General features: G+C 39.3%; 3 protein-coding genes and 1 pseudogene across 11 annotated transcripts in view; all 4 read left to right on the top strand.

The window, feature by feature from the left end:
- Positions 1-27,155, top strand: part of LOC144470319 (uncharacterized) — a 78,284-nt gene that overhangs the window by 31,428 nt on the left and 19,701 nt on the right. Inside the window, exons 5-6 of one of the 8 annotated variants that reach the window (XR_013494098.1) lie at positions 11,877-13,570; positions 13,668-13,763. The exons of 3 other annotated variants lie outside the window; for them this stretch is intronic. Coding sequence is in view for 4 of the 5 variants with exons in the window: in XM_078181315.1 (XP_078037441.1) it covers positions 8,195-9,776 (1,582 nt within the window). In the remaining variant the exon portion in view is untranslated. Of the gene's footprint in view, positions 1-3,768; positions 7,602-8,194; positions 10,593-11,876; positions 13,764-19,919; positions 22,256-27,155 lie in introns of those variants that run through there. 4 more of the 8 variants (XM_078181320.1, XM_078181316.1, XM_078181315.1 and 1 more) reach the window with 4 other exon arrangements.
- Positions 13,782-16,255, top strand: LOC144470323 (uncharacterized). Its single transcript, XM_078181323.1, has 3 exons — positions 13,782-13,912; positions 14,141-14,274; positions 14,348-16,255. Coding segments are annotated over exons 1-3 (1,125 nt in total). The 5' UTR covers positions 13,782-13,910; the 3' UTR covers positions 15,337-16,255.
- LOC144470326 (uncharacterized) lies at positions 16,434-19,603 on the top strand (annotated as a pseudogene).
- Positions 22,880-27,152, top strand: LOC144470324 (zinc finger Y-chromosomal protein 1-like). 2 transcript variants are annotated; one of them, XM_078181325.1, is made up of 4 exons: positions 22,880-23,441; positions 23,507-23,566; positions 23,915-24,302; positions 25,106-27,152. In XM_078181325.1, coding segments are annotated over exons 1-4 (1,062 nt in total). In that variant the 5' UTR covers positions 22,880-23,439; the 3' UTR covers positions 25,718-27,152. The 2 variants fall into 2 exon arrangements, with proteins under 2 accessions (XP_078037451.1, XP_078037450.1); XM_078181324.1 differs by having other exon boundaries at positions 22,880-23,566.

The raw sequence follows: 27,155 nt of genomic DNA, 5'->3' as shown, positions 1-27,155 counted from the left end.
GGGCAGAAATGGACGTTGTTATGGATTTTATGCGGCGGTTCGTTCGAAATTTGATCGAGTTTTCTGTTAGCCGTCGCTATCGATTATCAGTTATTATACGTTTAACAAAGCAAGCGTACGACGACCGAGCGAATCGAGGACGCCGCCGATTATTACGTTTCATCGATGTTCCCTCGTTAAACAGAGTCGTATCGCGCGTTCGATACTTTCATTGTTGGTCGTAGACCCGCGGGATCGTAATTTGGCAGCTGCAGAGTTCGTGAAAGGTTCGCTGGTTCGGTCATGTCGATCCTCGTTGGACGAACGATCGATTGCAAAGGGAGTTCTGGATGAGCGCAGGTACGCTCGCAGAGAGAAAAAAGAGGAAGATGAATCTAAGGAGGCGAGACAACCGACAAGAGTACTCGTGCGACCTTAGCAAACGAGATTTCGTCGATCGAGGATCGTTACTTGATCAAACATAGAAATGGACGTCCTTACAGCAATCGAGGTGTTCAAGACTTGGTCATAGACATCTGTGGCTGCGACTAGTGCACGTTCACTTTTGAACAAGACTTTTGTTGGCCTGCAACGATGTGCTTTATATTCAGTCGAAGGATCACCTGGTCGCAACAATTTCGACTGAGAAATCTGCCAATCCGCAGACGACACGTCTTGCGCAGATGGCACGTGCATGACGGAGGAAATACTGGTCCTAGAGTCTTGAAACGCGCCAAGTGCTACCGGAAGTTTGCCTTTGAGCACAGCCGCGGCTGACGCGAAGATGTCCTTTGCGCTGGGGTCAACAGGACCATCTGCTCGTTGCAAATGAACATACCCACATCGGCAAATTACTGTGGGCAACACGTCTGCTTCGAAACGATCGCTGTATCCTCGAGACACCACGAGCTACGGAGGAAATCTATGTGTTATATCTGTGGTTGGAGGCGCGCGCAGAAGTCTGATGTTTCATCGCAAGAGACAACTGAGAAAACAGCCATCTCCTCTATCTTTGTACCTCAGCGAATAGACAATGTGGATACTGAGACTAGCCGACTAGGGGAGGCTTTGCAGATGAGTAGTTGGTTTAAAGAATATAGCGAATCATAGTACTCTGTCTTTACTAATATTTGCTGGCAATTTGGAAAATTTGATATTGGTTAAGACAATAATGTTAAAGTTCTAAAACGTCGTTTTTAAATATTTATTTTTCCCTTTTTAGTTTCTTCTTTATCCACGTGTATGTTTAATAACTGAACCATAACGTGATAATAATGATAATGGGTGTTTAACATTTTTCAACTATCCTACTGAACATATTGCATTTAGATTATGTTGGTGTATGCATACAAATGTGTTTATTATTGCACTTATTTTACACGTACTTCTGTGTACTATGAACCTAATTTTTAAAGGCATTATTGATTTAGGCTTGATATTATTATTGAAGTCTTTATGGTGTTGTAACTAGTGTTAAAACGAGTTTTATCATCAGGTACACCGTGATTTTGACATAACTTTAAATTCAGAAATATGAAATCAGCGAGTATTGTCATTTTTATGGAGAATAATTTAAGTAAGTAAGAATGAAAATAGAACTGACCTTTAGGAAAGCAATTATTGTAATTAAAATTAGTTTTTTCATTTTCTATTCTTCTTATTATAATTTGTTCATTTGCGTAAAATGTGACACAAATTAAATAATTTTTCACAGGAACGGTTCGCATTGAATAATTTTACATTTCTGAGTTAATGTTACATTGTGCAAGGTGATTGATCTCGTCGTCACATAAAGTACAATAACTGTAAATTTTCCAACATATAAAATTTTAAAAAAGAAGTTAATTTTACGCTTTTAACTGAAAGCAGATTGTTTAAAAATTTTGTTATTACTAAGGAGCCGACTAAACGTGCTCAATTTAAAACGTGTCATAAATAAAGGTATTTATAATCTTATAAGAAATTGTTAAAAAATTTTGTACATTGAACTTTCTCGTCAAATTGTTGAAAGTGTTTACAACATCGTGATAAGTTTTAAGAGGGTCACGTGGTAGATTGTAATCTGTATCCACGCAATGAGAAGTCAAAATTGTGATAAATAAAAAACTGGTTCTCTTCATTGCTTCAAATTACAATATAATTACAGTGGCCTTATTGCAAATAGTTCATTGTTACAATTATTTTACATATATGCATTGCATACACAAAGAACTAAAAATAATTACAAAAGAGTATTATTTTGTAAAATGTGTTGTGGCTGTTTATGTAAAACTTCAACGTCATTTTCTCCATATAAAAAATCTTCCAAGTGCCACTCGTCTCAATTATTAGACGGCAAAGTATTATGATTTTTTCTTTAATTACTAATCACTCATCTGGGAAAAACTTCTCTTGTTGGATAATTATGTTAACAAGAATAACTGTGTCGTATGCATGTGCATGTGTGTGCGCGGATTTGATAAACAAATAGAAGAGTAACGTTGAGTTACGGTGGAACTAAATTCAACACGAGTGTTACACGCTTCGCGTATCTCAGACGTTGTTTTATCATGGTGTTTTTGATACCATAGTATTGTAACACATCGAACAAGGAGGATACGTACGAACGCGCAACCTTCTTGTCGTCCGTGAACATTTTAGATACGAGGACGCTTATACTTTTTCACACGGTTATTCCTATTGTTTGACAAGAACAGAACCGTTTTCATTCAAACTTTGTAAATTATGATCGACGACTGTGCTGAACCGAGAAAATAGTCGACAACTGAAAACCCTTAGTTTAACCCTTTGCACTCGAGTGACTCGAAGCCACAACTAAAAATTCTTCCATCACGTCTCTTAATAATTTGTAAATTATCATAGTTGTCAGTGTTTAGAAAACTGCTGAAAGTGCAACTGCTGTGCGAGTCACACGACTGAATTTCATATAAAATGCGATAATTAATATAAAATAAAAATACTGTAGACCAGGGAAACTATGTTGCAATTCGAGATGGAACGGCGCCGAGTGCAAAGGGTTGACGTATGATCCCTTAAGTCGATGCGTACATCCGATACAGAGATTATCCGCCATTGTCCGCTGCTAAGAGTGATAAATCTTATTCTATATTGCGCTGAGTTAATATTAATTACGGAGGCGACATTTTTTTTTTAAATCTCTTCGCCGCGTCCGTCGCAAATATTTTCGTTCATTATACTGTTTACAATGTTATTGTGCGTTCGAAGGGTCCGTACACGAATTGCCGCGGCATTCATTTCATACGAGGAGAGACCGATCACTGCTTCGACATTGATAAACGATAGTATTGCTATGTAACGCGCAAACGGAGGAAGAAGCAGTACGAATTGTTGGCCGCGCATCCCGTCGTTTGTAAGAGTATGTAAGCGAGTCCCTTCGGAAATTAAACGTCGTTTGCTCTAAACGCTGTGACATTTATCGATGTAAGTAGCGTTAATTGTAAATTTCCATTAACTCCAGAGACGACATTATTTCAGTGCAATGTTCAACAAAACCATCGCTTGTACTGAACTCTTCCTTTAATTAAATCCTTTTCAGGAATTGTTCAATTCTCATTACGTAATTTCTAACAAGTACCCGAGAACACTCTACCCCATTATATCCTTTCGTTGACGGTTGAATTACAGTGCGATTAATTATGGCTATTTAACGAGACGGCAGATAAAGCAAAGTGTCGAATGACACGGAGGCAATGCCAAGAACTTATTAGCTTTGTAAACTCGAGTTTCACCGGTCTTTCTTTCAACTGACTAACTGAATGAATGTTTCAGGATGTCGACGACCGCTGGTAGGCATAAACCGAGGCACCCGCTTTTTGTAGACTGTAAAGAGGAGTCCAGCTTTGGATATCCAAAGGGATCCGTCCGGATTAAAGCACCGCCGCTGTCCGACGACGAGGAAGTCGACGCCAGTTGTACGCAAGCTGATGACCACTCGGTGTCCATGGACTATCAAAACTACAGCGATAACGACAACTTTGTATACGTCAAGAGTTGTTTATTACCGGACGAGAATTCCAACAATTCCTTGCCTCACGAGCCCAACGAGATGACCATAGACACGAACGACGAGTCTGCTATGTGTCCCATCAAAAAGGAACTTGACATAGACGGAATTTCAACGATGTCTAACGTACCGGACGAGGACGATTTCATCGACAACATGAGTCTAATCCATAGGATGTTCATGCCGATGAACACTACTCGCAGTTCCAAGCGCCTCGGACTCAGAAGGATTAAAATGATGATGGAGAAACTAAGACCTCCGCCCGTGGAGCTTCCGAAACCTCCACCAAAACCTCGACCGAAACCTCGACCAAAAGTTCAGAAGAGTATACCGGCGCCATGTGCTCCCAAAATGCGAATGATATTGCCCAAACTGATGCCGATACTTCTGGTGACAGAAGGTCGCGGGCCTGAGGCGGAAGAACCGGCTCCGGAGGCAGAGGATCCTTTGAGGGAGGAGCATCTGGTAGGCGAGAACCTCAACGCGATGGATAAGATGCTGGATAACCTACGGAACACGTGTCCAGTATGCTCGATGAGATTCGACACTGCCTTGCAGATGGGTAAACATTTCCGTCAACGCCACGAGGACCAATACCGCTGCAGGAACTGCAGCTTTAGGTGCTCCACCATCGAAGACCTTTCCCAACACATGCGAATACACGACCAGGACGCTTTCCTGCAGTGCAACCTGTGCGACCGGAAGTACAAGCGCTCGAGAGGATTGTTAGCGCACTGGATTCAGAAGCACACTACCGAGGACCCGCAGTCTATGCTCGATATGCTGCCGCAGCAGGATGTTCCTGCTTTAAGGAATGCGGAGCAGGATGACTCTTGGGACCACCGCGAGTTAATCCTGCGAAGGACCTACTCTTGCAAAAAATGCAAGAACGCGTACCCGCGAAAGTCTCTGCTTATTGCCCATGAACGCATCGCCCACGGGATCGGGGCCGAACCTAAGAAGTATCACTGCGACACGTGCAACAAGACCTTCCAGAACAGACACCAGATATACAATCACAAGAAAACCCATCATACGGTCCAAGTGACCAGTTGCAACCGATACCTTTTGCCTAAGCAAACCCAGAGTTGGGATGGACAATACCAACGTGGATACTTCTGAGTCTAGCCGAGTGACGCGGATACTTGCCAGGGTGGCTTTACAGATGAGTAGTTAGCTTAAAAGATACGACTGATCATAGTATAATACTTTGGCTTCTGATACCTGATGCGATTGTCGTTCGCTTTAAAAAAAATGATAATGTTTCAGTTCCAAAATCAATATAAATGACCTTTTTCAAATTTATTTTTCTGTTTTTTATAAAGATGTGTGTACATTATAACTGAGTCGTAACATGATTAGGTAGTTTCCATTGCATTTGTGTACAGTAGATTATGTTCATAAATGCATAGGCATGTTTTTTTTTCTATTCTATTGTCTTATATTACATGTACTTTTGAAGGAATTATTAATTAACAGCTTTACAGTTCTATAACTAGAATTATTTCAATTAAATTAGATTGTACTTAAACAAACACATTACGAAAGACGGCAAGTTAAACATGTTATTAATAATTATAATAGAAAGAATTGAAATAGAATTGGCTTTTAGAGAATCATTTATATAAACACGTTAACTGAATAATTAAAATATTTATATAAATTATATGTATATATAATATATAGTTATTTAAAATTATATAACTATTTCTGAAATAGTTAAAATATTTATTATGATTTAAATAAGTTTCTATTCTTCTTGCTTCAGTATATTATTCTTGATTTGTTCATTTACGTAAAATCAACCGCAAATGAAACAATTTCTCTGAGCTGAAAATTACAATATACAAGGAGATCAATCTCGTTATCGCATAAATTTTTGTTCCTATTATTTAACACATATAGGGTGTTCCGAAATTATAGCACTTTCCGGAAAGAAGGGGTTCCCTAACGTAATTTAAAGTAACTTTCTTCTCAGCATAATGCAAAATGCAAGCCGCGGCTTCGTTTACAAGTTATTAACGAAAAACACTCACCTCTCATTGGTCAAGGTATTTGTTAATAACTCGTTAACGACGCCTCGGAGAACATTTTTGTAAAAGAAAAAGTTGCTTCAAATAATTTCGGGAATATGGTAGTGCCATAACTTGTATGTATATATGACATACATAAAAGGTAAAAATGATTAAATAGCAGAGCCACGTATGTGTGCCATTTTTCTGCACACATGAAACTTTTTGAGTGTCACTCGTCTCAGTTATTAGACGGCAAAGTAACTATGCTTTTTTTAATACTAATCACTCATCTGTGAAACTTCAATTATTGAAGAGTTATGGTAGCGCGAGTAACTGTATCGTGGGTATGTGCATGCATGTGGGATTGAATTAATTAACAGGAGTGTTATTCGTTTCACGCATTTCAGACGTTGTTTTATCATGGTGTTTCGGACACCATATTAAGTATAATGATTATACTTTTCCAAACGATTATTGTAATTGTTTGACAAGAACAGAACCGTTTTCTTTCAAACTTTGTAAATTATGATCTACAATTGTGCTAATCCGAGAAAATAATTGACAACTGAAAATCTGCAGTTTAACCCTTTACACTCGAGTGACTAAGTCGCCACTAAAAATTGTTCCATCATGTCTCGATATAATTTGTAAATTATCATTGTTATCAGTGTTTAAAAAGCGATTAAAAGTGCAACTATTGCGCGAGTCACATGAATCAATTTCATATAAAATGCGATAATTAATATAAAATAAAGATACTGTAGACGAGAGAAACTATGTTAAATTCGAGATAGAACAGTTCCAAGTGCAAAGGGTTAATTTTCATTGTCTAATGCTAAGAGCGATAAACCTTACACTATAATTCGTTGAATTAACCCTTTGCACTCGAGTGTTGCCTCTAGAGCACCAATGAAAATTGTTACATCATTTATAAAATAATTTTGACATTATTAAAAATCTTTTTGTTTAAAAGACTTTTAAAAGTGTAGCAGTTTTACGAGTCAAAAGACTCAATCTTATATGCATAAATTGTACTAAGTCGTACATAATAAAAATTATACATAATAAAAGTCATACAAAATAAAAATCATACATATTAAAAACCATATGTAATAAAATGAAAATACAGCTTCTTCAAATAGCTATTTCAGATTTAGACTTAAAATGATTTCGAGTGCAAAGGGCTAATATTTATTATGTAAGCGATACTTTTGTAATTTCTTCGACGGCGTACGACGTAAATAATTTTGTTCATTATGTTATTCACAATGTTATAGTTCGTTAGAAGGATCCGGACTCGAATTATCACGAGATCCATGGTATTTGTTTAAGATAAGGAAACACCGATTACTGTTTTCATATTGATAATCCATAATTTTGTTATGTGACGCGCAAACGATGGGAAACCGGAGGAAGTAGTGTGAATTGAAAGCCAGTACGGAATATTGGTCGCGTATCACGTTAATTGTAAGAGAATGTGAGCGAGTTGCAAAATGTAGTGACGACATTATTGCAATATTCAACAAATCCATCGCTTGTACTGAACTCTTCCTTCGATTAAATTCTTTTCAGGAATCGTTCAATTCTCATTATGTAATTTCTAATAATAACCCGAGAACACTTCCCCCATATCCTGTCGGTGACAGTTAACCCTTTGTACTCGAGTAGCAACTCTGAGGCACCACTAAAATTGTCGCATCACATTCGAAAATAATTTTTATATTTAAAATTTTATATTGGTTTATAATCATTTTTATGTTAGATTATATTAGATTACAATAACTGTTACATTAGATTATATTAGATTATAATCATTTTTATATTATATTTTATATTAGATGATTTTTTTATTAGGTTATATTAGATTACATTAGATTTTATATTAGATTTAAAAAATGTTTAAAAGTATAGCTACTGTATGAGTCACAAGACTAATTTCAGGAGCATAAACTACATTTTGTCATACAATACAGAAATACTATAATTCAGAAAAATTATTTTAGATTCACTGTTAAAATGGCTTCTAGTGCAAAGGGTTAAAACCGTAAAGGGTTTTAATACATCAGAAAGAGCAAAGTGTCGAATGACACAGAGGCAATGCCAAGAACATACTAGCTTTGTAAACTCGAGTTTATCGAGCCTTTCTTTCAACTGACTAACTGACTGGATGTTTCAGGATGTCGACGACCGCTGATAGGCTTAACCCGAGGCAACCACTTTTTGTAGACTGTAAAGAGGAGTCCAGTTTCGAATACCATCCAGAGGAATCGATCCGGATTAAATCACCGCCGCTGTCCGACGACGAGGAAGTCGACGCAAGTTGCGCACAGGCTGACAATCACTTAGTGATCAGGAACTACCAAAACTATAATAATGACAACGAGAATTTTATACGCATCAAGAGTTGTCATTCGTTGTCGATTCCAGACGTTTCTCTGACCCACGACGAGTCCAGCGGGATGACCATAGCGATCAGCAATAATTCTACAATAAATCCCATCAAAGAAGATCCCGACGCAGTTTCGACGACGCTGATGCCAGTTGTGAACTCGGAGGACAGGACGATCCAGGCCGCGAAGGCACCGGTCGGAGGCCAGGACAACGTAGGAATGACTGTACTCAAAAAGGTATTAGTGCCGGTGTATAACCCGGACGGGATCAAGTCTTTCGAGGTCAGAGAGGTATTGGTACCGACCAGACCACAGCCAATTTTACCTGCGATGCGTCGAAAAGCTACGAATAAGTCGATCAAGTTGTCGCGCATTGCCAAGACGCGGAAGATACTGCCCAAGCTGATGCCGATAGTAACGGTGAGAGAAGGTGGCGGGGCTGAGGTAGATGAGCAGGCTCCAGAAACGGAAGATCCTTTGAAAGAGGAGAAACTGGTAGGTGATGATCTCGACGCAATGGACAAAATGCTGGATGATCTCCGTAACACGTGTCCAGTGTGCTCGATGAGGTTCAACACCGTCTTGCAGATGGATAGACACTTCCGGCAACGACACGAGAATCAGTTCCCTTGCAAAAGCTGCCATTACAGATGCTCCACCAGCGAAGATCTCGTCAACCACATGCGAACACACGACCGGGACATCTTTCTGCAATGTGACCTGTGCGACCGGAAGTATAAGCGTATGGGGGGACTGATGGCGCACCGTGTCCAGAAGCACAGTACTGTGGATCCAAAGTCGATGCGTGATGTTCTACCAAGGCAGCGCGTCCCTGCCTTCAATAGGGAGGATCCGGAGAACACGTGGGGACGACGCAAGTTGTTGGGTAGAACCTACTCTTGCCAGAGGTGTAAGAGCGTCTACCTGCGCAAGTCTTTTCTGATTGCCCATGAGCGCATCGCCCATGGGATCGGCGCTGATACTCAACCGTACCACTGCGACATCTGCGGCAAGTTCTTCAATAGCAGGCATCTCCTTCGCAAGCACCATAGGTCCCACAACGAGAAGTTCCTTTGCGCGCTGTGCGGCAAAGAGTTGAAATCCTTGGTCGCCCTCCAGCAGCACACCATGCGTCACAACGGTGAGAAACCATACGAGTGCAAGGCCTGCGGCAAACGTTTCACGACCAAGGTCACGCGAAAAGTGCACGAGTTGACTCACAGTGGCCTCAGGCCCTACATTTGCGATATCTGTGGGCAGAGCTTCACACAACGGAGTAGCATGATGGTTCACCGCAAGAAACACCCTGGTGAACATCCTCCTCCGCCTCGTGTCAATCTCAAGAATATTAAGACTGTCGGAGATTAGCTCCAACGAAACGTGTACAGCAACATTAAACGATTTAAAATTGTTATAGTTTAAGAGAGATTCGCGGGCGAACAGTGTTTCATCGAATTCTGCATTGTTTCTTTTGTTTATTGAGATTATGTGCTGTGTGCGGGTATTGTACATTTGTTACAGTTAACATGAAAGGTATTAATTATTTTGTACACGCCATTTTAATTGTAAGTAATAGTGAGGAAAATGTAGCATAAGTTATGTCACTGGAATTTTCTTTTCTTTGTTCATGGCCATTAAGGATGGCAAAAATTTATTCGAGGTAGTTGTAATCGTTATCGTTGACAGATACACTATTTCAATCTATTGTAGTTGTTATAAATGAAAAAATTTATGTTGGTTATATTTTAACAATTTTTCTTACATTTCGTAGCTTCGAATAGAATAATGAAGATGATTTTGTTACTGACCTTTTTTATAAGAATTTTTTAGATAGTTTTTAGTTTGGGTCCGTGGCAATAAAATGACAATAAGTATTTGGCTGAAGGAAGTAATAAAAATTAATTTAAGAAAATGAGACTGCATGTACCTGAAATGCAATGACATAAGTATAAAAGTCTTGAAAACTATAAATTGAACGTATATTAAATAAATATGTGATGCATGGTTAATATTTTATTTTATTTTCTTGAAAAATTTAATGAACAAAGGAAACGATACTTTGATAAAAGTATTTGGCCAAGCGAAATTTTGGAAAAATTGAATATAAATAAATATCGACACATGCATAAGTAATAACAAAGGAATAAATATAAATAAATATAAAAAATATTTCAAATATATAAATACACAAATTAAATAAATTCTATATTTTTCTTGATTAACTTTTTTCTTGCGATACCTTATTGTTTTGCCATTATTGTTCTTATTTTTTGCCTTTGACTTACTGTATCAATTTTTTGACGTTGTTTACAAACGACAGTGATAAAAATTGATCAATTTTGGCCGTTATTATTATATGCATAATTATTTACCCTGGAGAACATGGTAAAGAATAATCTCAAATTTCATGTCGTAGCATTTGAGGTGCAAACAATCTCGTTTTCGTAAATAAATTATTTCGACTGGTCAAACACTTATTATATTAAACATGATCGTCAGTTATATATTTCATTCTCTTGTCATTGTCCCATTTAAATGTTCAACGTCGTCCGCAGTTTTCTACATTGACCAAAACAATTATTCCAAAATTGCATCTAATAAACTGTATCTGCTTTTGTAATCGACATTTCCTTTACTAATCTATAAGCATAGCCATGGTATTCGCAAAAGATTCTTACTGCGCATTGAGCCGTGAAATACGAAGCGTAACACTAATTACATATTAACAAAGAGTAATTACGTAATTAACATTACAAACGGCGCCGTAGACCTAAACAATGTACAGGATTTAGCTCAACTGAACACAATATTTTTACAAAATCCGCTATACATCTGCGGCCAGAGAAATTCGAGCAACAAGTTTATAAACCTGATTAGTGGAATAAATTATCATATCACGACTTCACTATAAGAGAACGCAAACAAATTCATCTAAAAGCACCTCAATGCAACTAATATCAGAAACAAGTTTCTCTAAAATCCACCTTTTCGCAATATTTCAAAACAGTGTTCAATAAACATGCTGTTTATACTAAATATCCCTAAATAATTATGTTTCACCACCGACTATGAAGTATCCGGCGCTGCAAGCCTGAATCATGTATGTAGAATTAAACATAACCAAATAAACTGTTTTTACCAAATTCGCTATACTTGGAGGCACTTGTGGCTAGTGCATTTTCAACGATGAGCCTGTAATTCGAATAAGTTGACAAAGCTTTGCGATTTTGATGTAAGAGAATGTGAACAGACTCATCATCGCGTTAATAAACGCGGCGTTTGTACAAAATTCTTTTCACCTCCATTGCGGTGTAAATAATCATGAGCGCCTTCGAAACACTAGAATAAAATGTCTAACAACGCGAGATCGTTCTCGCCGTCGATCGTATCACTTAGCGACGGTTTTTTTTCTTTTCACGAACACCACGGATCCTTTCTTGCGACTGACTAAATGCATGGGTGTTTCAGGATGTCGACGACCGCGGAAACCGTACAGTACCCAGCGCAACCGCTTTTTGTAGAATGTAGTGGGCCGCCGCTTCTGGACCAAGATCCAACGTCAATCGCGGTCAAATCGCCGCCGATGTCCAGCATCAAGGAAGAGGAGTGTATTCTGAGCGACGACGACCTGTACTTGGACGACCCGAGTTATCGTTCGCTGCCGAACGAGGCTGCCAACGATTTCACGCAGGATAGGGTCAACAACGAGCCCATCAGAAGGGATGCGAGCAAGAATCCAGTCGCGACGTTTCTAGTTCCGGTCAGAGATCCGCAGACGAAGAATATTCAGAACGTGTTGGTGCCGACAGAGGTGCTGGACGAGTCGGGGATGAAGATAATCAAGAGTATCCTGATACCGATCTGGGAGAAAGACGGAACGTTGGCTTACGATGTGAAGAAAGTGGTGGTTCCCATCGCACCTGAACCCAGTTTGCCAAAGAAGCGGGCTAAGTCGGCGACGACGCTCATCAAGGAGTCGAAAGCTAAACGATCAAAGACTAGTAAAGAAGACTCCAAGTCGAGCAAGCAGGTGGATGATGAAAGTATTGAGAAGAAGATAGAGGACATTATAGAGAAAATCGAGAAACCGAAGGAAGCTGTGGAGCCGAAGGAAGAGGTGGACTTGATACTGGCAAATCTGCGGACCACTTGTCCGATCTGCCAGAAGAGCTTCAAGAGCGAGCAGCAGATGGACAAGCACGTACGCAGGGAGCACAAGCAGCCGTTTCGCTGCAAGAAGTGCCATTACAGTTACGCAACGGCGGAAGACCTCGAGAAGCACGCAAAGATCCACGAGAAGGACACTTACATGAAGTGTCCGTTCTGTCACCTAAAGTACAAGCGGATTTCCGGGATGAGGGCTCACCAGATCCGCGTCCACAGCAACGTGGATCCCGTGTGCATCCGCGATCGCGTCAAGGAAGGCGTGACTAGCGTTCCGGAGGAGCCAAAGTCCACTGTCACGGCAGCGACCAAGTACGTCTGCCAGCTCTGTGGCAATGACTACCCCCAGAAACTGTATCTGGTGGCCCACAAGCGCATCGCTCACGGAATTAAGAAGAAAAAGACCAGGGATTACAAGTGCCACACCTGCAAGCGTTGCTTCACCTCCGAGGAGGGTCTCACTAACCACCGGTGCAACGAGCAGGGTTTCCTCTGCGCCGAGTGCGGCAAGGAGTTCACCACGAACTACTCCCTGCTGCTGCACATGAGGAAGCACACCGGGGAGCGGCCCTACCAGTGCAAGATCTGCCAGAAAGCCTTCCACAGGTCGGTGTCCCTGAGGATCCACAAAATCACTCATACCGGCGAAAGGCCCTACGTCTGCGACCTCTGCGGACACAGCTTCACTCAGAGGAGCAGCATGATGGCTCATCGCAAGAAACACCCCGGAAACCATCCTCCGCCGCCTCCGCTGTTACTCAGTAGACGGAAGAATAACGTGGACATAGAAAAAGAGTGAGACACGGCGATGGAAACTCACTGTGTCAGGAACACTGTGGTTGCTATAGACAAGCATGCTTGTGAAAGAAAAGTGCCGAGAGTGTTTTATAGCGTTTAGTGCGTAATCTGTGAACGTGGTTCTGTAAGATCTCTGTACGATTTCTTCCAGCACCGTAACCATGGTTTATGTATCAGGACTCTCCAAGTCTCCTTGCCAGGTACTTTTATTTCCAAATGTTATTTATAATCCGTCTAGTGCGCTTTGTTACCGTTTATACTTTTCCGACTTCTTTTCCATTTCATTCGCCGCGATAGTGGAGGCACATTGAAGCTCCTACGCTCGAGACGCAACGGCCGACCGTCGAAACGATGTATAGATCTCCATGTAATTAAATAAACGGTTACACTTGACACGATCGTAGACAATAAATTTCAAGAGAGCTGCGCAGAAGAAACTGGGAAACTCTTAGACCAAGCTTGACGAGTTTCGAGTCGATTGCGAGAGAATGTAAAACCCTGAAAGCGATCCATTGAAACCAATCCCGAAGCTGTGCATCGATGTAAGTAACTGTGCATTTATATTAACGTTGTGGTGAAACTACCACGTGTATACTATGTACTCTCGCCATGACAACTTGCGTTCTCCGTCACTGTGTCACGTGCTCGATCACAATTGCCCTACACAGAGATATCAGATGTAAGATTGGTCGGTTGCATCGACATTGTTTACTATTCGTTTAATATTGTGAATCTTTTCTTGCGACTGACTAAATAACTGGGTGTTTCAGGGTGTCATCGAGCGCGGACGGCAGTGCGAGCCCAGCTCAACCGCTTTTTGTAGTATGTTCCGGAGTTCCAGACGTGGATCAGGATGCGGACGATCGACGTAAAGCCCCGGCTTCCGATAAAAACGATACCCGAGGTACCGAATACGTTCAGATCGATGATAACGAAGCGGTACAATACGAGTGACGTTAATGCTAATTTGTATCTAGGTGAAGTGAAATACAGTTCGACGCCGTGCGTAGCCAAGGACGAGGACGTCAAGGATCCTCTGTTGAACGGTGCCGCGGATGACTCCGTGGTGGAGAATCTAGACGTGCGACTGAAGTCGGTTCTGGTGCCAGTGAGAGACCCGGTGACGAAAAAGATCAAGCACAAGCTGGTGCCTGTCGAAAGCAAGGACGAGACGGGCTTGAACATAATTAAAAGTGTGCTGATCCCCTGCGAGGACGTGCACGGTACTCAGTGCTACGAGGTCAGGCAGGTGATTGTGCCGATCAGACCGGAGTCGACTGCGCTGCGACATTCCTTGAGCAAGAACGGTGAGCGGACTAAGCAGGGTAAGGGTGAAAACGGGACAAATAGGTCGGTGAAACAGGAAGACGCGATGCTGGATGTCCGGAACATGTGTCGGATCTGTGAGATAGTTTACAACACGCCGCAATCGCTGAACACGCATGTCCGCCGAGTCCACGAGAAGCCGTACCGGTGCGTCCATTGCCACGAGGCCTTCGTGTCGAAGAGAGCCTACAAGGAGCACATGAAGACGCACAAGCTCAAAACGTCCGTAGGCTGTCCCTTCTGCCAGCAGAGGTTCAAGCGCATGTTCAGCCTCAGGCAGCATCAGATCCGCGTCCACAGCACCATAGAGCCAAAGTTTGTCTGCGATCACTGCGGCAAACGCTTCAAGCTGAAGAGCGACATGTCTCTTCACATCGACAAGAGTCACATGAAGAGCCACGGCCGCATGTTCAAGTTCTCTTGCCATCTGTGCACCATCTGCGACAAGAGCTACAAGTATAGGAACAGCTTCTACCGACACGTGCTCACCCATGCCGGCATGGGACCGTACCACTGCGATGTCTGCAACGCGGACTTTGAGAAGAAGTCCTCCTTCCTCAAACACAGGAAGATCCATCCGGAACCGCGAGCCAATTCCACGATAGCCGAGATGGCGCAACGAATTTTACAAAACAATTAGTGAGAACTCGCGTGTCGTTCGGAATACAAGAATAAATGTTACAAGCGGTTCGTTCGATGCTCTCTTTATGGGATCAGTGATTAGGAGAGAATTATGTTAAACTCACCCTTTTCTAAATGAAATCAATTTTTCCGTAGATCAAAGTACTTTAGGCATACGTTTTCCCTAGTTTTTGTTAGTATAAATAAGATTTATATAGTCTGTGACAGTAATTGTACAGTTAATATTGGGAATCTATTTTTTACCATGTAGGCCTAAAATGATGTAGACACTTGGAATTCCTAAATGTTATAGCAAAGAATAATTAGCCAGGATGAATTTGATCTACAGAAGGGTGATGCTGGAGAACAAATTATGTAGATCGATTTTTGAGACAATCGATATTTAGATGATCGGATGTGTGGTTTAACTTTGTTATCCGAGAGACTGAATCGGAATCTTTTTTTACAGCACTTTGGTAGGTCATTCGCATAGGTTCAAGCATCTACCAAGTGTGTTTTATTTTAATTTTCTGTTATCGATGCATAAATTTATAGATACTATTGTTTTATCTGTTTCAAAATTATAAAGATCAAAGAATTTATGAAAGAAGTCACGCGTGCGTGTGGGACAAATGGATGCATGTCGATGTAAAACAAGAGAGTACAAGACTTCCAGATCTATTGTCATACAAAGCTCATACCCTCGATTGTTTTCGAATGTTCTTCAGATTTTTAGTATAATTAGTTAATGAAAATGTCGACGTTTGATTCGTAAATTCATTAATTCCACGCGCATTATACGTATCAAAATGTTTATTGTTAAAAATTCAGCTGTAATGCTCGCGAGATCATCGTTGAACATTAAATAATATATTGTACAAGAAGAATTTACGTGTCTCGTATCTTGCGAACGAATGATTTCAGCTTGTACAATTTGGTTTGCAGGCTAAGAGAGGAAATGGTGCGTTCTGAAGTAAGTTACAATTTCAGTATATTCCAGAGTCTAGGTAAATTGTAGTCCCAAACTACGTCCATGATATTTATAAACGTTTCGAAAAAACATCTTATGTTGTCCTATTCTTGAAGCAACCAAAAAACCAACACGTTCTTCTTCGTAGAGGCACGATATTCGGATAACCGAATCGAAGGAGTAATACTTCACTGACATTCCTTATCCTTGTTTCAGACACGTACCTATTGCATCGCTACAAAAGGTAGATTTCCAGCAGCAGCAGATAAATCCATCGATAAACTGGAAACTGTTTTCGGATCCATTGACTCAAACCTGTGAAACAAGCTGCACGCAGAACTAAATCTTCTCCAGGACGTTTAATAACGACTACGATGTGAAATTATCGATAGAGACCCATAAAGAATCCAGTAGCCCGCAAAATAGCAAAGGTTTTAGGACAACCGAGGAGAAGGTTGCTATTAATGAAGACGTGAGAGAAACCAGCATCGTAATCTGAACATGATGCACAAGTGCGACATGTACAAGATTTGCTGTTACTTGCAAGCGGAACTGGAAGAGCACAAGGTGATATCATCATCCATATTATTTCTTCGAGTGTAGGATCTGCCAGGTGAAGTACAAGAGGAAGGCCAGCCTGAAGAGACGCGCCCTGCGCGTGAACACCGTGCATGACACAGTGTTCATTTGCGGTTGTAATTTCATCATCAAGTTCGACCTGACCCATCATATCTAAAGGTGCCACGACTTGACTATGCAGATCAATCGTTTTTATTGGAAGGAGGTGAAGGACTTGAAGGGCCACGAATGGAAGCACGAGAAGCGAAGCAGGCAGACCGAGTACGAGTATAACTGTCACTTATGCGCTAAGAAGTTTCAGCTCAGGTGCAATCTGAATAAGCACCTGAGGCGCTACGAGACCAACTTTACCTGTACAGAGTAACGGTGAGGGGTGTCGCCGCTCGAAGGAGCTCCTCAAACGTGTTAAACACAGTCTTGCGAAGGTTTACAATTGTGTACTCTGTTCCGAAGACTTCTATTGCACCAGACACTGTTACCAACATGTGCTCACACATGCTAGTATCAGGCCGTACAGGTGTAACATTTGCAAAGGCAACGTTCAATCTACTCAGACACAGGAGACAGCATCCAGGATCTCTGCCAGTGTCTCCGCAAATCACCGAACTAGTCAAGAACTTTTTGCGAATCTACAGAGCGGACAGATCAGCAAGTGCTCAGTTCTAAATTGTAACCGGTCTATGATCTTTATGCCACAAAGAGATGATTAGTTAGGGGACTCTTGTGCAAATCTGTTTTTATGAAACTCGTGCAAAAGATAACGTTTAGATAAATATTTTATATATATTTGTATCATTAGTCGTTGACCATATTGTTAATAAGTGAAAAAGACATTCAAAGACACATTTCTTTGTGATTATCTTGGAAATTAGAGGATGGGAAATAGTATTTTTGTACCAAGTTGTCATTTCATTTAGTGTTTCTAAATGTGGAATGTATTTCCAAAAGAATATTTCAGGTAAAGCCATTTTTGTTTTAATATATCATTCATTTAAATGCTGTGTCAAAAACTTGAATTCTTTTGTAATTTTTCTTACTACTTGTCTATTAATTTTTATGTAAACTCGAATGTATTTTCTGTGAATCAAAACACAAAAGAATTTTAACAAAAATTTACTATTTGTACGATTGTGACAGAATACTGCAAAAATGTGTTTTTAACTCGATACTTTGAGAATTATTTTTACTTTATCAATGTGGACGTAGGCTGATAAAAATATTTATAGAATATTTTTCTAGGAACTATTTTTCTCACGAGTTCCATAGAAATTCTATTTGTGTAACTCCGACATTTATTAAACACATTTATAAATGTACATTGACGGTGCTCTAATGAAAAGTTGAAATGTATTTTTAGAAGACTTTACTTTTGAAGAGTAATCGATTTTTCCACGCCTTTTTTTTATAAAGAAACTTGCTATTCAAATTTTGACCAAATTGATTACAGAGAGCATCTTATATTTTTTAATTTTTATACGACCTAAAAAGTAATTGCATAATTGCATAAAATATTACTTGCAGTTCTCACATACTTTTGTAATCTCATTTTCAACAGGTAATTTTCATTATAATTAAATCATAGAGAAATAAACATTTCTAGGATCTAAAATATGAAATAGTTGAATGAATAAAAATGAAAATAATTATGACAGTAAAGTAAATAATATGAAAATAATTTCACCTCGAGGAGCGTATGAGAGTTAATTGCATCATGTTTTTTGTATACCTGATCCGCGTTGAAGATAAAGGTAAGCTAAGAAAATTACTTCTCAATATTGCTCTATATTATTCAATTGGTCGACGTTTGAGTTATCTTTTTCGTTGAAAAAGATACAAGGGATACTATATCGATTATTCATTTTTACCACTGTTTACAGAATGCAATTTTTTATTCATCTCAATTTGTAAAACATTGCAGATGATTTTAAAATTAAGGATTGAAAATGGGGTTGTTCGATAGTATTGTTACTTCTAGTTAATGTAAATATTGATAATAAGCCATAAGACACAATTTTTCAAAATAAAATTTTATATATAGTAGAAAATTATATCACTTTTTGTGATTGCATTACAAATTGAACACCGTGTATCGAATTTCAGATGCAATGTTAAGTGTAATATTAATAACTTTTGTGAAAGATATTTTAATACAAAGAGTGCCTGTATAGTTAACAAATTTTGTTTGAAAAACGATTAATAATACTACGCAAGATATTACTAACAGATAGATTATTAAACATTGTAAATAGTTGGTTATCTAAAGCTATGGAATCTAGTCAAATATTACGTAATGTTAAATATTATTTGATCTAATCTAGAGTTTATTGTACCTTCCCAAGTGATAATAGTTTAAATATTTAACATTAACGATTACATTCGACTGCCATTTGAAGTATATTCAATTATCATAAAATTATGTTTTTATATATGTCTCTACATACTGCTTCCAGAAGTTTATATTTTAACAATATATCTGTTCCAGCAATAGCATATATCAACTACATTTTTAGATAACAGTGTAAAGAATATATTATTTCAATCCAAAGAACAATTTAATCCTTCATTGTTACAAATGTCAGTCTCTAGTCTTAACAAACTGTGTGAAATGTTATAATAATATAGTCTACATGTTTGTACAATACTGCATGCGTGCGAATATCGAAACAGTACGCTTACATAGATCTATACGTTCGAAATTGTTACCATCGAATAAGGAGGAAATACAGACAGTTGATCCAACGACAATTATCACGTTAAACTGCTTCTATCATTTCGATAAGAACCGTAGCGTAAGCTCAGCCATAAGTAACACCACAGTCATCATCATTTCATTCGACACCAACTGACGATAGTGTCGCGCGCTATTCCTCTGTTGGAAATAACTCGGCGTGAACGTTAGTACCCGATCGAATCTCCCGTAACACAGGTGTTCGAAACTTTTGCTCTCCTCGCACCGGTGCATGCTCGTGTGCTGTTAGCAAACGAAAACCTGTTACTCACAAACAACCGCGCATTCCACGAGCACCGAACTGACTGGCTTTATGATTTTTTAGGTACAGTGCGCTAGACCCACTCGCTCCGACTTTTCTGATAGTAAAGCTCCAAGAAAATTACTTTCGGATACCCACCTCGTTGAGCATGTTCATGATGAAAGAGCCAGGACCGCCGGGCGAGGGATCGACGAACGCTGCCGAGTCGAAGGTCGAGACGGCGGCGAGGCCGACGCAGTCCTCGCAGTCCTCGCAGTCCTCCCTGTGCTCGGAAAAGGGCAAGGACAGCGGCGATCAGTCTGAGGACATGGACGACACGCCGTTGGACTTTAGGAAAAAGCAGGAGGAGCTGAAGAAGAAGGCGTCGAGCGAGGAGTCGCCAAAGAAGAAGCACACCTGCGAGATCTGTTACGCGTCGTTCGACCGGAAGAGCAAGCACACGAGGCACATGTACAAGCACAGCAACTCGAGGCCCCACAAGTGCGAGATCTGCTCGAAGGGATTCAAGACGAGCGCCCACCTGGCGCGGCACATGGACATACACGAGGAGCCGGTCACCTGGCACAAGTGCAGCCTCTGCGACTTCAAGGCGCGCACTAAGCCCTACCTCAAGATCCACTACATCCGCAAGCACACAGAGGACTACAACTACAAGTGCGAGCAGTGCGGCAAGATGTTCAAGGTCCAGTCGGACTACACGACCCACGTCAAGGACCACGACACGGAGTCCTGCGTCTGCGACATCTGCGGCTCCTCCTATCCCAGCAAGAGCTCCCTATACTTTCACAAGTATTACAAACACAAGACGAAGGTGAAAAAGTTCCAGTGCCAGACCTGCAAGAAGAAGTTCAAGACCCAGAAGAACCTGAACAGTCACATGGAGTTACACAAGATCAAATACGTCTGCGAACAGTGCGGCATGGAGTCCAAGACCAAGTACGGCTTGACCAAGCATCTCAGGACTCACTCTGGGGAGAAGTCTTATCTCTGCGCAATCTGCGGTAAGACCTTTGGCTGCCTCAGCTCGCAGAAGATTCATCTGCTGACCCACGTCGGCGAGCGACCCTATGTCTGCGACATCTGTGGGCAAAGCTTCACACAGAGGTCACCCATGATGCTGCATCGGAGGAAGCATCCCGGCGTGCACCCGGCCCCTCCCCCCATCAAGATCACCAATCTGCTTCACGGGGTGCAGGACAAGATCATTGTGAACAAGAGCAGCAAGTAACAAGCCAACGAGAACGACGGTGCATCGCGAGACTCTTTTGTACATTTTAACGTGACGCGCGTTACCCATACCATCTATGGGATACTGAATTGTTTATCAGAATGCGTTCTATCGTTTCGTTTTGTTTCAAATCACGGTACATTCATTCGGACAAATCCAGGGGGTTTCCTGCGAGGCTAGCTCGGAATTCACGCTTTTCTTGTTTCACGGTGCAATTTTTGTTCCGGACCAGGATCCAACGATTTCGAGCGAAACGGATAACTTTATTGATTTTTTTTTATTTTGCGGACGTATTTGTGATGTGACCACGTTAATTGTTCTGTGTTCTGAGATAGCTTTTATTTGTCGAAATGCGGATAATTATTTTATAAAAACAGAGTCATTATTTTGTATCGGATATCGTTGTCCTCGGTTCGCAGTCGAGTGAAGTGAACCCAGTTTTAATGTTTGTAAATTCAGTATTCTCTGAATCATAGCCGTAACATTTTGTAAGAAAAACGGGGGAAAACCAATATCACAATAGTCTTCGATTCAGTACCTCCGACTTGTAAAGTAAATTTGTTGTAAATATGTATAATTTCCACCGAAATTAAACGTTTCGCACGACGATCAATGTGTATAAAATTTCAAACGATTGTTAGGTAACGAATACGTTTCACGTGTCTTTTTAAGTCTTCCATTTCGTTCGCCGGTTCAACCACCGTTGTTGAAAAATCAATTGTCCTCTCAAGGTCTCTGTATCGTTGCAATGACCATAATTTATCCGGCGAGCTTGAGCGTACAATTCATTTTGATATTACTTTCGAAACGAGATATTTCACGTTTGTTGCTTCTGTTTTTCTTTACCACTTCGACAACAAGTTTGTTAAAGCATAATAAAAGTATTTTTCATTTTTTAACTCTCTAAAAAGAGGTCGTCAACGGATAGTACTAGAAATTGCGGCGTTTAAAGTGAATCGGTGATTAGTTAAATATTGTATTACGGTTCGATGCTACAGAAGAATCAATAATTCGGACGTCGATCTGCGAAAGGATAGCTTTTACATATATTATATATATATATATAAAAAATATTAGAATAATATCAAAATGTAATATAAATATTCATATTCTTTCCAAGAAAGTTTATATCACCTGTAAATTTGAAGAAAGAAATATATGTATAAAAATGCAACATCACGTCGAACACTTTAGTTCTTGCGCACTGCGTTCTTGATATTGTAAAGAACAAGCATATGCTCGTTCTGCTGCACTTGTTATTCTCCAACGGAATGTTTAGAATATGGTATAGTGCCAGTTTTGTAGAGAAGTATGCACGAACTAAACGAAATCTGCTTTTATTTCATGTAGTTGAGTGCAATTAATGTTATAACAAGCAGCACAAAATTCCGAGTACAAGAATGTACATTACATAATCAGCATTGAAAAGAGATATTGTAAAATCTGATCTTCTATAAATGTTGTATGGACACCATAAAATTGACAAAGCTCTTGTCTTATTTTTAGAGCGAGGGACAACGATCGACAAGCGATGGGAAATTCCGCTGTTTGTCAGAGAACAGCCGAGTGAAACAGTGAATAATAGGCATCAATATTGAAAGCTAATCTCCTGTTTCCAGATACGACGAACGGGAAGACCAAGATGAATCGAAACTGAACGCCAAAGTACACCTGAAGCGATGTAACCAACGACAGAACCAGAGTTTATTCGCCGACTGGACAATTCAGCGAGCCAACTTCCCACTCCGTGCGCAAAGTGTCTTCTAAATCATTGAAGAAGTGGAACGTGCAACGACCAACAATATATATATTTATTGCAAGATGTTCAAGAAGAAGAATTTACTAGCTCCGGAGCAGGGCGAAGATATTGTCACATAAATAATTTTACAGGAATTATCGGGTACCTGAAATTGTAACAGCGGATTGGGCTGTGTTTAAAAACATTTCTCAAATTAATTATTTTAATTCTACAGCGCGGTAAATTAATTAGTGAGCGAGTGTAAAGTTATATTTGATACAACAGAGTGTCGGCGATTGGTTACATTCTTCGAAGAAAATTGCACTGTAAGCAGCAAAATGAGACATGTATTTTTATGTATGTTTTACCCTTTCGTTACGGGTGAGGAGTATAGTTGACATGTAATATTATATAAGTATAATATACATAATATGATAGAACACAGTACAATGCGATAAAATATAGTACTGTATTATATTGTATAATATAACATAATGTAATAATCCAGCGGAGCAGACTGCCATAACGAAAGGGTTAAACATCACGTAAAGTGCTAATTTCGTGAGATCAGTGTTTCCATCAATTGACACATTTCTTCGCGGTGGTGCTCTAATGCAATGTAAGTACTCTAACTCGAGATGCTACAATGTATCGGAATTATAATATCAGATTTGGGTTTTCCAGGTCGACGTTTTTCAAGGCCACGCTCTTGTATCTTTTAGCAAATAGTAGAGCAGTGAACATGTACGTATAGAGACAGTCAATGGCATCATATTAGCTGTTAAAGGTTATTATATTGTTAACAAGAGAAGCTTTCATTTCACATTAACTCTGGCAGAAGAATAATATTACTCATAGAGACAGCATAAGACAAATTAATGCAGTAGCAATAATATTTCAAATAACAAGATAACACATTTCCCCTAATCTTCAATCGTCTATTTCGAGTGTCTATTGCTGTAAATACTTAATTCCATGATAAACGCATCCGTTTATTTTAGAATATTCACGTAGGAAGTCCTCTTTTCGATAAAGAAGAGAAAAAGTTTCTTATGGCTTCTCATGGTTTAAGATCTACTTCCGGTTGTTTAGGTTGCAGAGAGTGAAGCGAAGAGAGACGATGCGACGAGTTCTAGTTAGGACGTCGCCGTCGCTGTCGACCTCATTATCAAGACGATCGAAAACCGCAGCTAAGAAATCGGAGAGGACGAAGCTGAGACAAAAAGAGAACAAAAGATACGAAGAGACGTTGGAGCTCGAGAAAATTTATTGCGACGTCTGCAAAACTGCGGTCTTTGAACGGAATTATAAAAAACACCTCTTGCGGCACAATTTCAAAGACTATCAGTGCGATACGTGCTTGAAGAAATATAAACACAAGAGAGCATTATCGAAACATAAGCTCACTATTCACGGAGACGCGCCCTTGCACACTTGTCAATATTGCGACTTTGTGACAGTCCACTTCTCCTACTTGCGGGTAAGTTTATTAATATTTTGCAAATACTACAGTACGAGCGATACTGTTGCATATCTGAAATAATAAAAGAAAGTTGCAAAAATACTATAAGTACTTCAGAAGAGCAAATACGATAACATCGAGATCTTTTAACATTTTTTTAAAGGTCATTTCAAACATTGTCTGAAGTGACACTGTATGTCTTGTGGTAGCTATTGCGTTCACAAATGGATGTTATTGCATTATAGATACTTTAAATATTATTATATTAGTCCATTTGATATCCATTCATTTACTTTTGATATTTCAGTAAAGATCAGTTGGTTAACAAGTTTTCTTACAATTCAGTTTATTCTATTTCCTTGCTACTTAAAAGCATATTCTACAAATCCAGCTTCAACGCAAATAGTTTCTGAAATACTAAGATTTTTCAGAAATGTTTACCTCCTTGGAGATGTATAACATTTTCTAAAAATAGCATAAAACTTTTAGAGTCAAATTAGTGGTATTTACTATTTAACTGTTGCATTGAAGAATGGATGCTATTGCATTGTAGCGATTTTAAATATTATTATATTGACACATTTATTTTTATTATTTCACTGAAGGTCAATCTGTTAACAAAGTTTTCTTACAACTTAATATATCCCATTTCCTTGCTACTTAAAAGGATATTCTAGAAATCGAGCTTCCAGGCAAAGAGTTTTTAAAATACTAAGATTATTCAGAAATGTTTATCTCCTATGAACTCTGTAACATTTTCCGAAAATAGTAGAAATCTTCTGTCAAATCAATGGTATTCACTTTGAAAATTCCCATTACAGGTCCACGTAATGCGCAAGCATAACAACACGTTTCCCTTCTCTTGTCAAAAGTGCGACCGGAGATTCCGCATACGAGCCGACTACATGAAGCACATAGTGACCCACGACGGCGAGCCGTGCATATGTGACGTGTGCGGCGCCAAAGTGCCAAACAAGATATCCCTCTACTTTCACAAGAATTACAATCACACGGTGAAGGACGCGAAGTTCCCGTGCCCCATGTGCAAGAAAAAGCTGCAGAGCCAGAAGAACTTGGACAGCCACGTGCAGCAGCACGGCCGGAAGTTCGTCTGCGAGGAGTGCGGGCTCGGACTCACTCGGAAATCCGGTCTGAGAAAACACATAAGGACGCACTCGGGCGAGAAATCGTTCTCGTGTCACATTTGCGAGAAAACGTTTGCCAGTGCCACGAGCAGAAAAGTGCATCTTTTGACGCACTCGGGCGTCAGACCATACGTCTGCACGATCTGCGGACAGAGCTTCACTCAACGGCCGGCTCTTTGCGTGCATTGGAAGAAGAAGCATCCCGATGCCACTGAATCGCTGCCTTCCGTCTCCATAACTAACATTATCCATAGTGTCACGAAAAATGTTAAGTTGGACGACACGTGAACAGTTTTAAATAAAGACTACTAACTGGATGGAAAGCTAAAGTACTTGTGTTTGTGGTTCTACAAGTGATTCTTAATGACTAGCGTTTTTGTTACATGCGATGGTGATCATGGAAACGTCGTGATGTCCACAATTGAACTTACGAATGATTGTAAACGGTCGTATATTAAGTTTTCGTATTAAGTCTTCCATTATACTTTTTGCAACTGAAAAGTATATACGTTATCTAGTCATTTGTGTAAGTCCAAGTTTGTTTTTTAATTATTTATTTAGGAAGGATATTTGTTTCAACGCTGAAACCAGTTTATGCTGCAAGACTCTCTTGATTATTTAATTTGAAATTATAAAAATGTTACTATCGATCTTGTTATTATTATAGCAATTTATGTCACTTGAGTTTTATAGTTTTTAATAAACAGAAGGATTTAATTGTCGTTTAATATACAGTAGAAATATATCTGACAAGCCGAGGAGTATGTTTAATATTTTGCAAATTGGGAATTTATGTTTAATGCAGATGCAGGATGCATCGGTTCGTAGCTGTTTGTACATACACAGTTATTAAGAAGAAAATTGTCTTTCAGTTGATGCAAAGTAATATAATTATTGTAATAGTGTGTGGAAATTATTATTTAGTGGAAAAGAGAATATTAGTTATCCGATATGTTATAGGTTCGTGAGTGTGTGAATCTATATTCATCATTTTCCATGTTTCAAACGATTCTTTCAAATTGTTTGTATAAAAATTTATCGATGATCGTGACCAAATATTTTTGTACATCCTCAAAAGACATCCTCCTTTGGTGTTCCCTAAGCAATTTATTCAAAATTATTTAACCGGCTTTTAAATTTCGCTTGCAGCTCAAGTTTCATCGTATTTGTTGACATTATTGTATTATATACCTGGAAACTGATTCTGTAATTCTTAAAAAGAACAGTAGAAAAACAATTTTGCACGAAACTTATTCTGAAAACGGAATATTTATCAGTTATGGTATCAGTTATTACGAATTATTACTATTATGGAATTAGAGTACCATTACCTCAATATTTTCAGTACAATTTTACGACAGTGCACAGAGAAGATATCAATAATTGCAAGCTACTTGATGGTTCGTTTTCATTAATTTTTAAGTACAAATAACTTCTGTTGAAACAAATTTTTATCTCAAGTTAATTATTTGCACTATTTTATTTTTTATTTCTTATTAATTTACACTAATTATCACTTAAAATATTAGCGTCGCTTGCCTAATTAAAAACAAAATTGTTTAGTTACTGTAAACAGTTACAAAAATTACTCTCCATGCCATATGTACAGGTATTACAAATTAAAACAATTTATTATACATTCTGTAACTCCTCGTAACACTTCAGTGCTTTTCTCAGTACAATGTTCCCAGACTGACATAAACAAATAAAATTTGCTAACACATTT

This window comes from Augochlora pura, chromosome 5 (assembly GCF_028453695.1).
Source record: "Augochlora pura isolate Apur16 chromosome 5, APUR_v2.2.1, whole genome shotgun sequence".
In the NCBI taxonomy this organism is placed as follows: Eukaryota; Metazoa; Arthropoda; class Insecta; order Hymenoptera; family Halictidae; genus Augochlora; species Augochlora pura.
The sequence above is the reverse complement of the archived record's forward strand: the minus strand, read 5'-3'. Positions and strand labels throughout refer to the sequence as shown.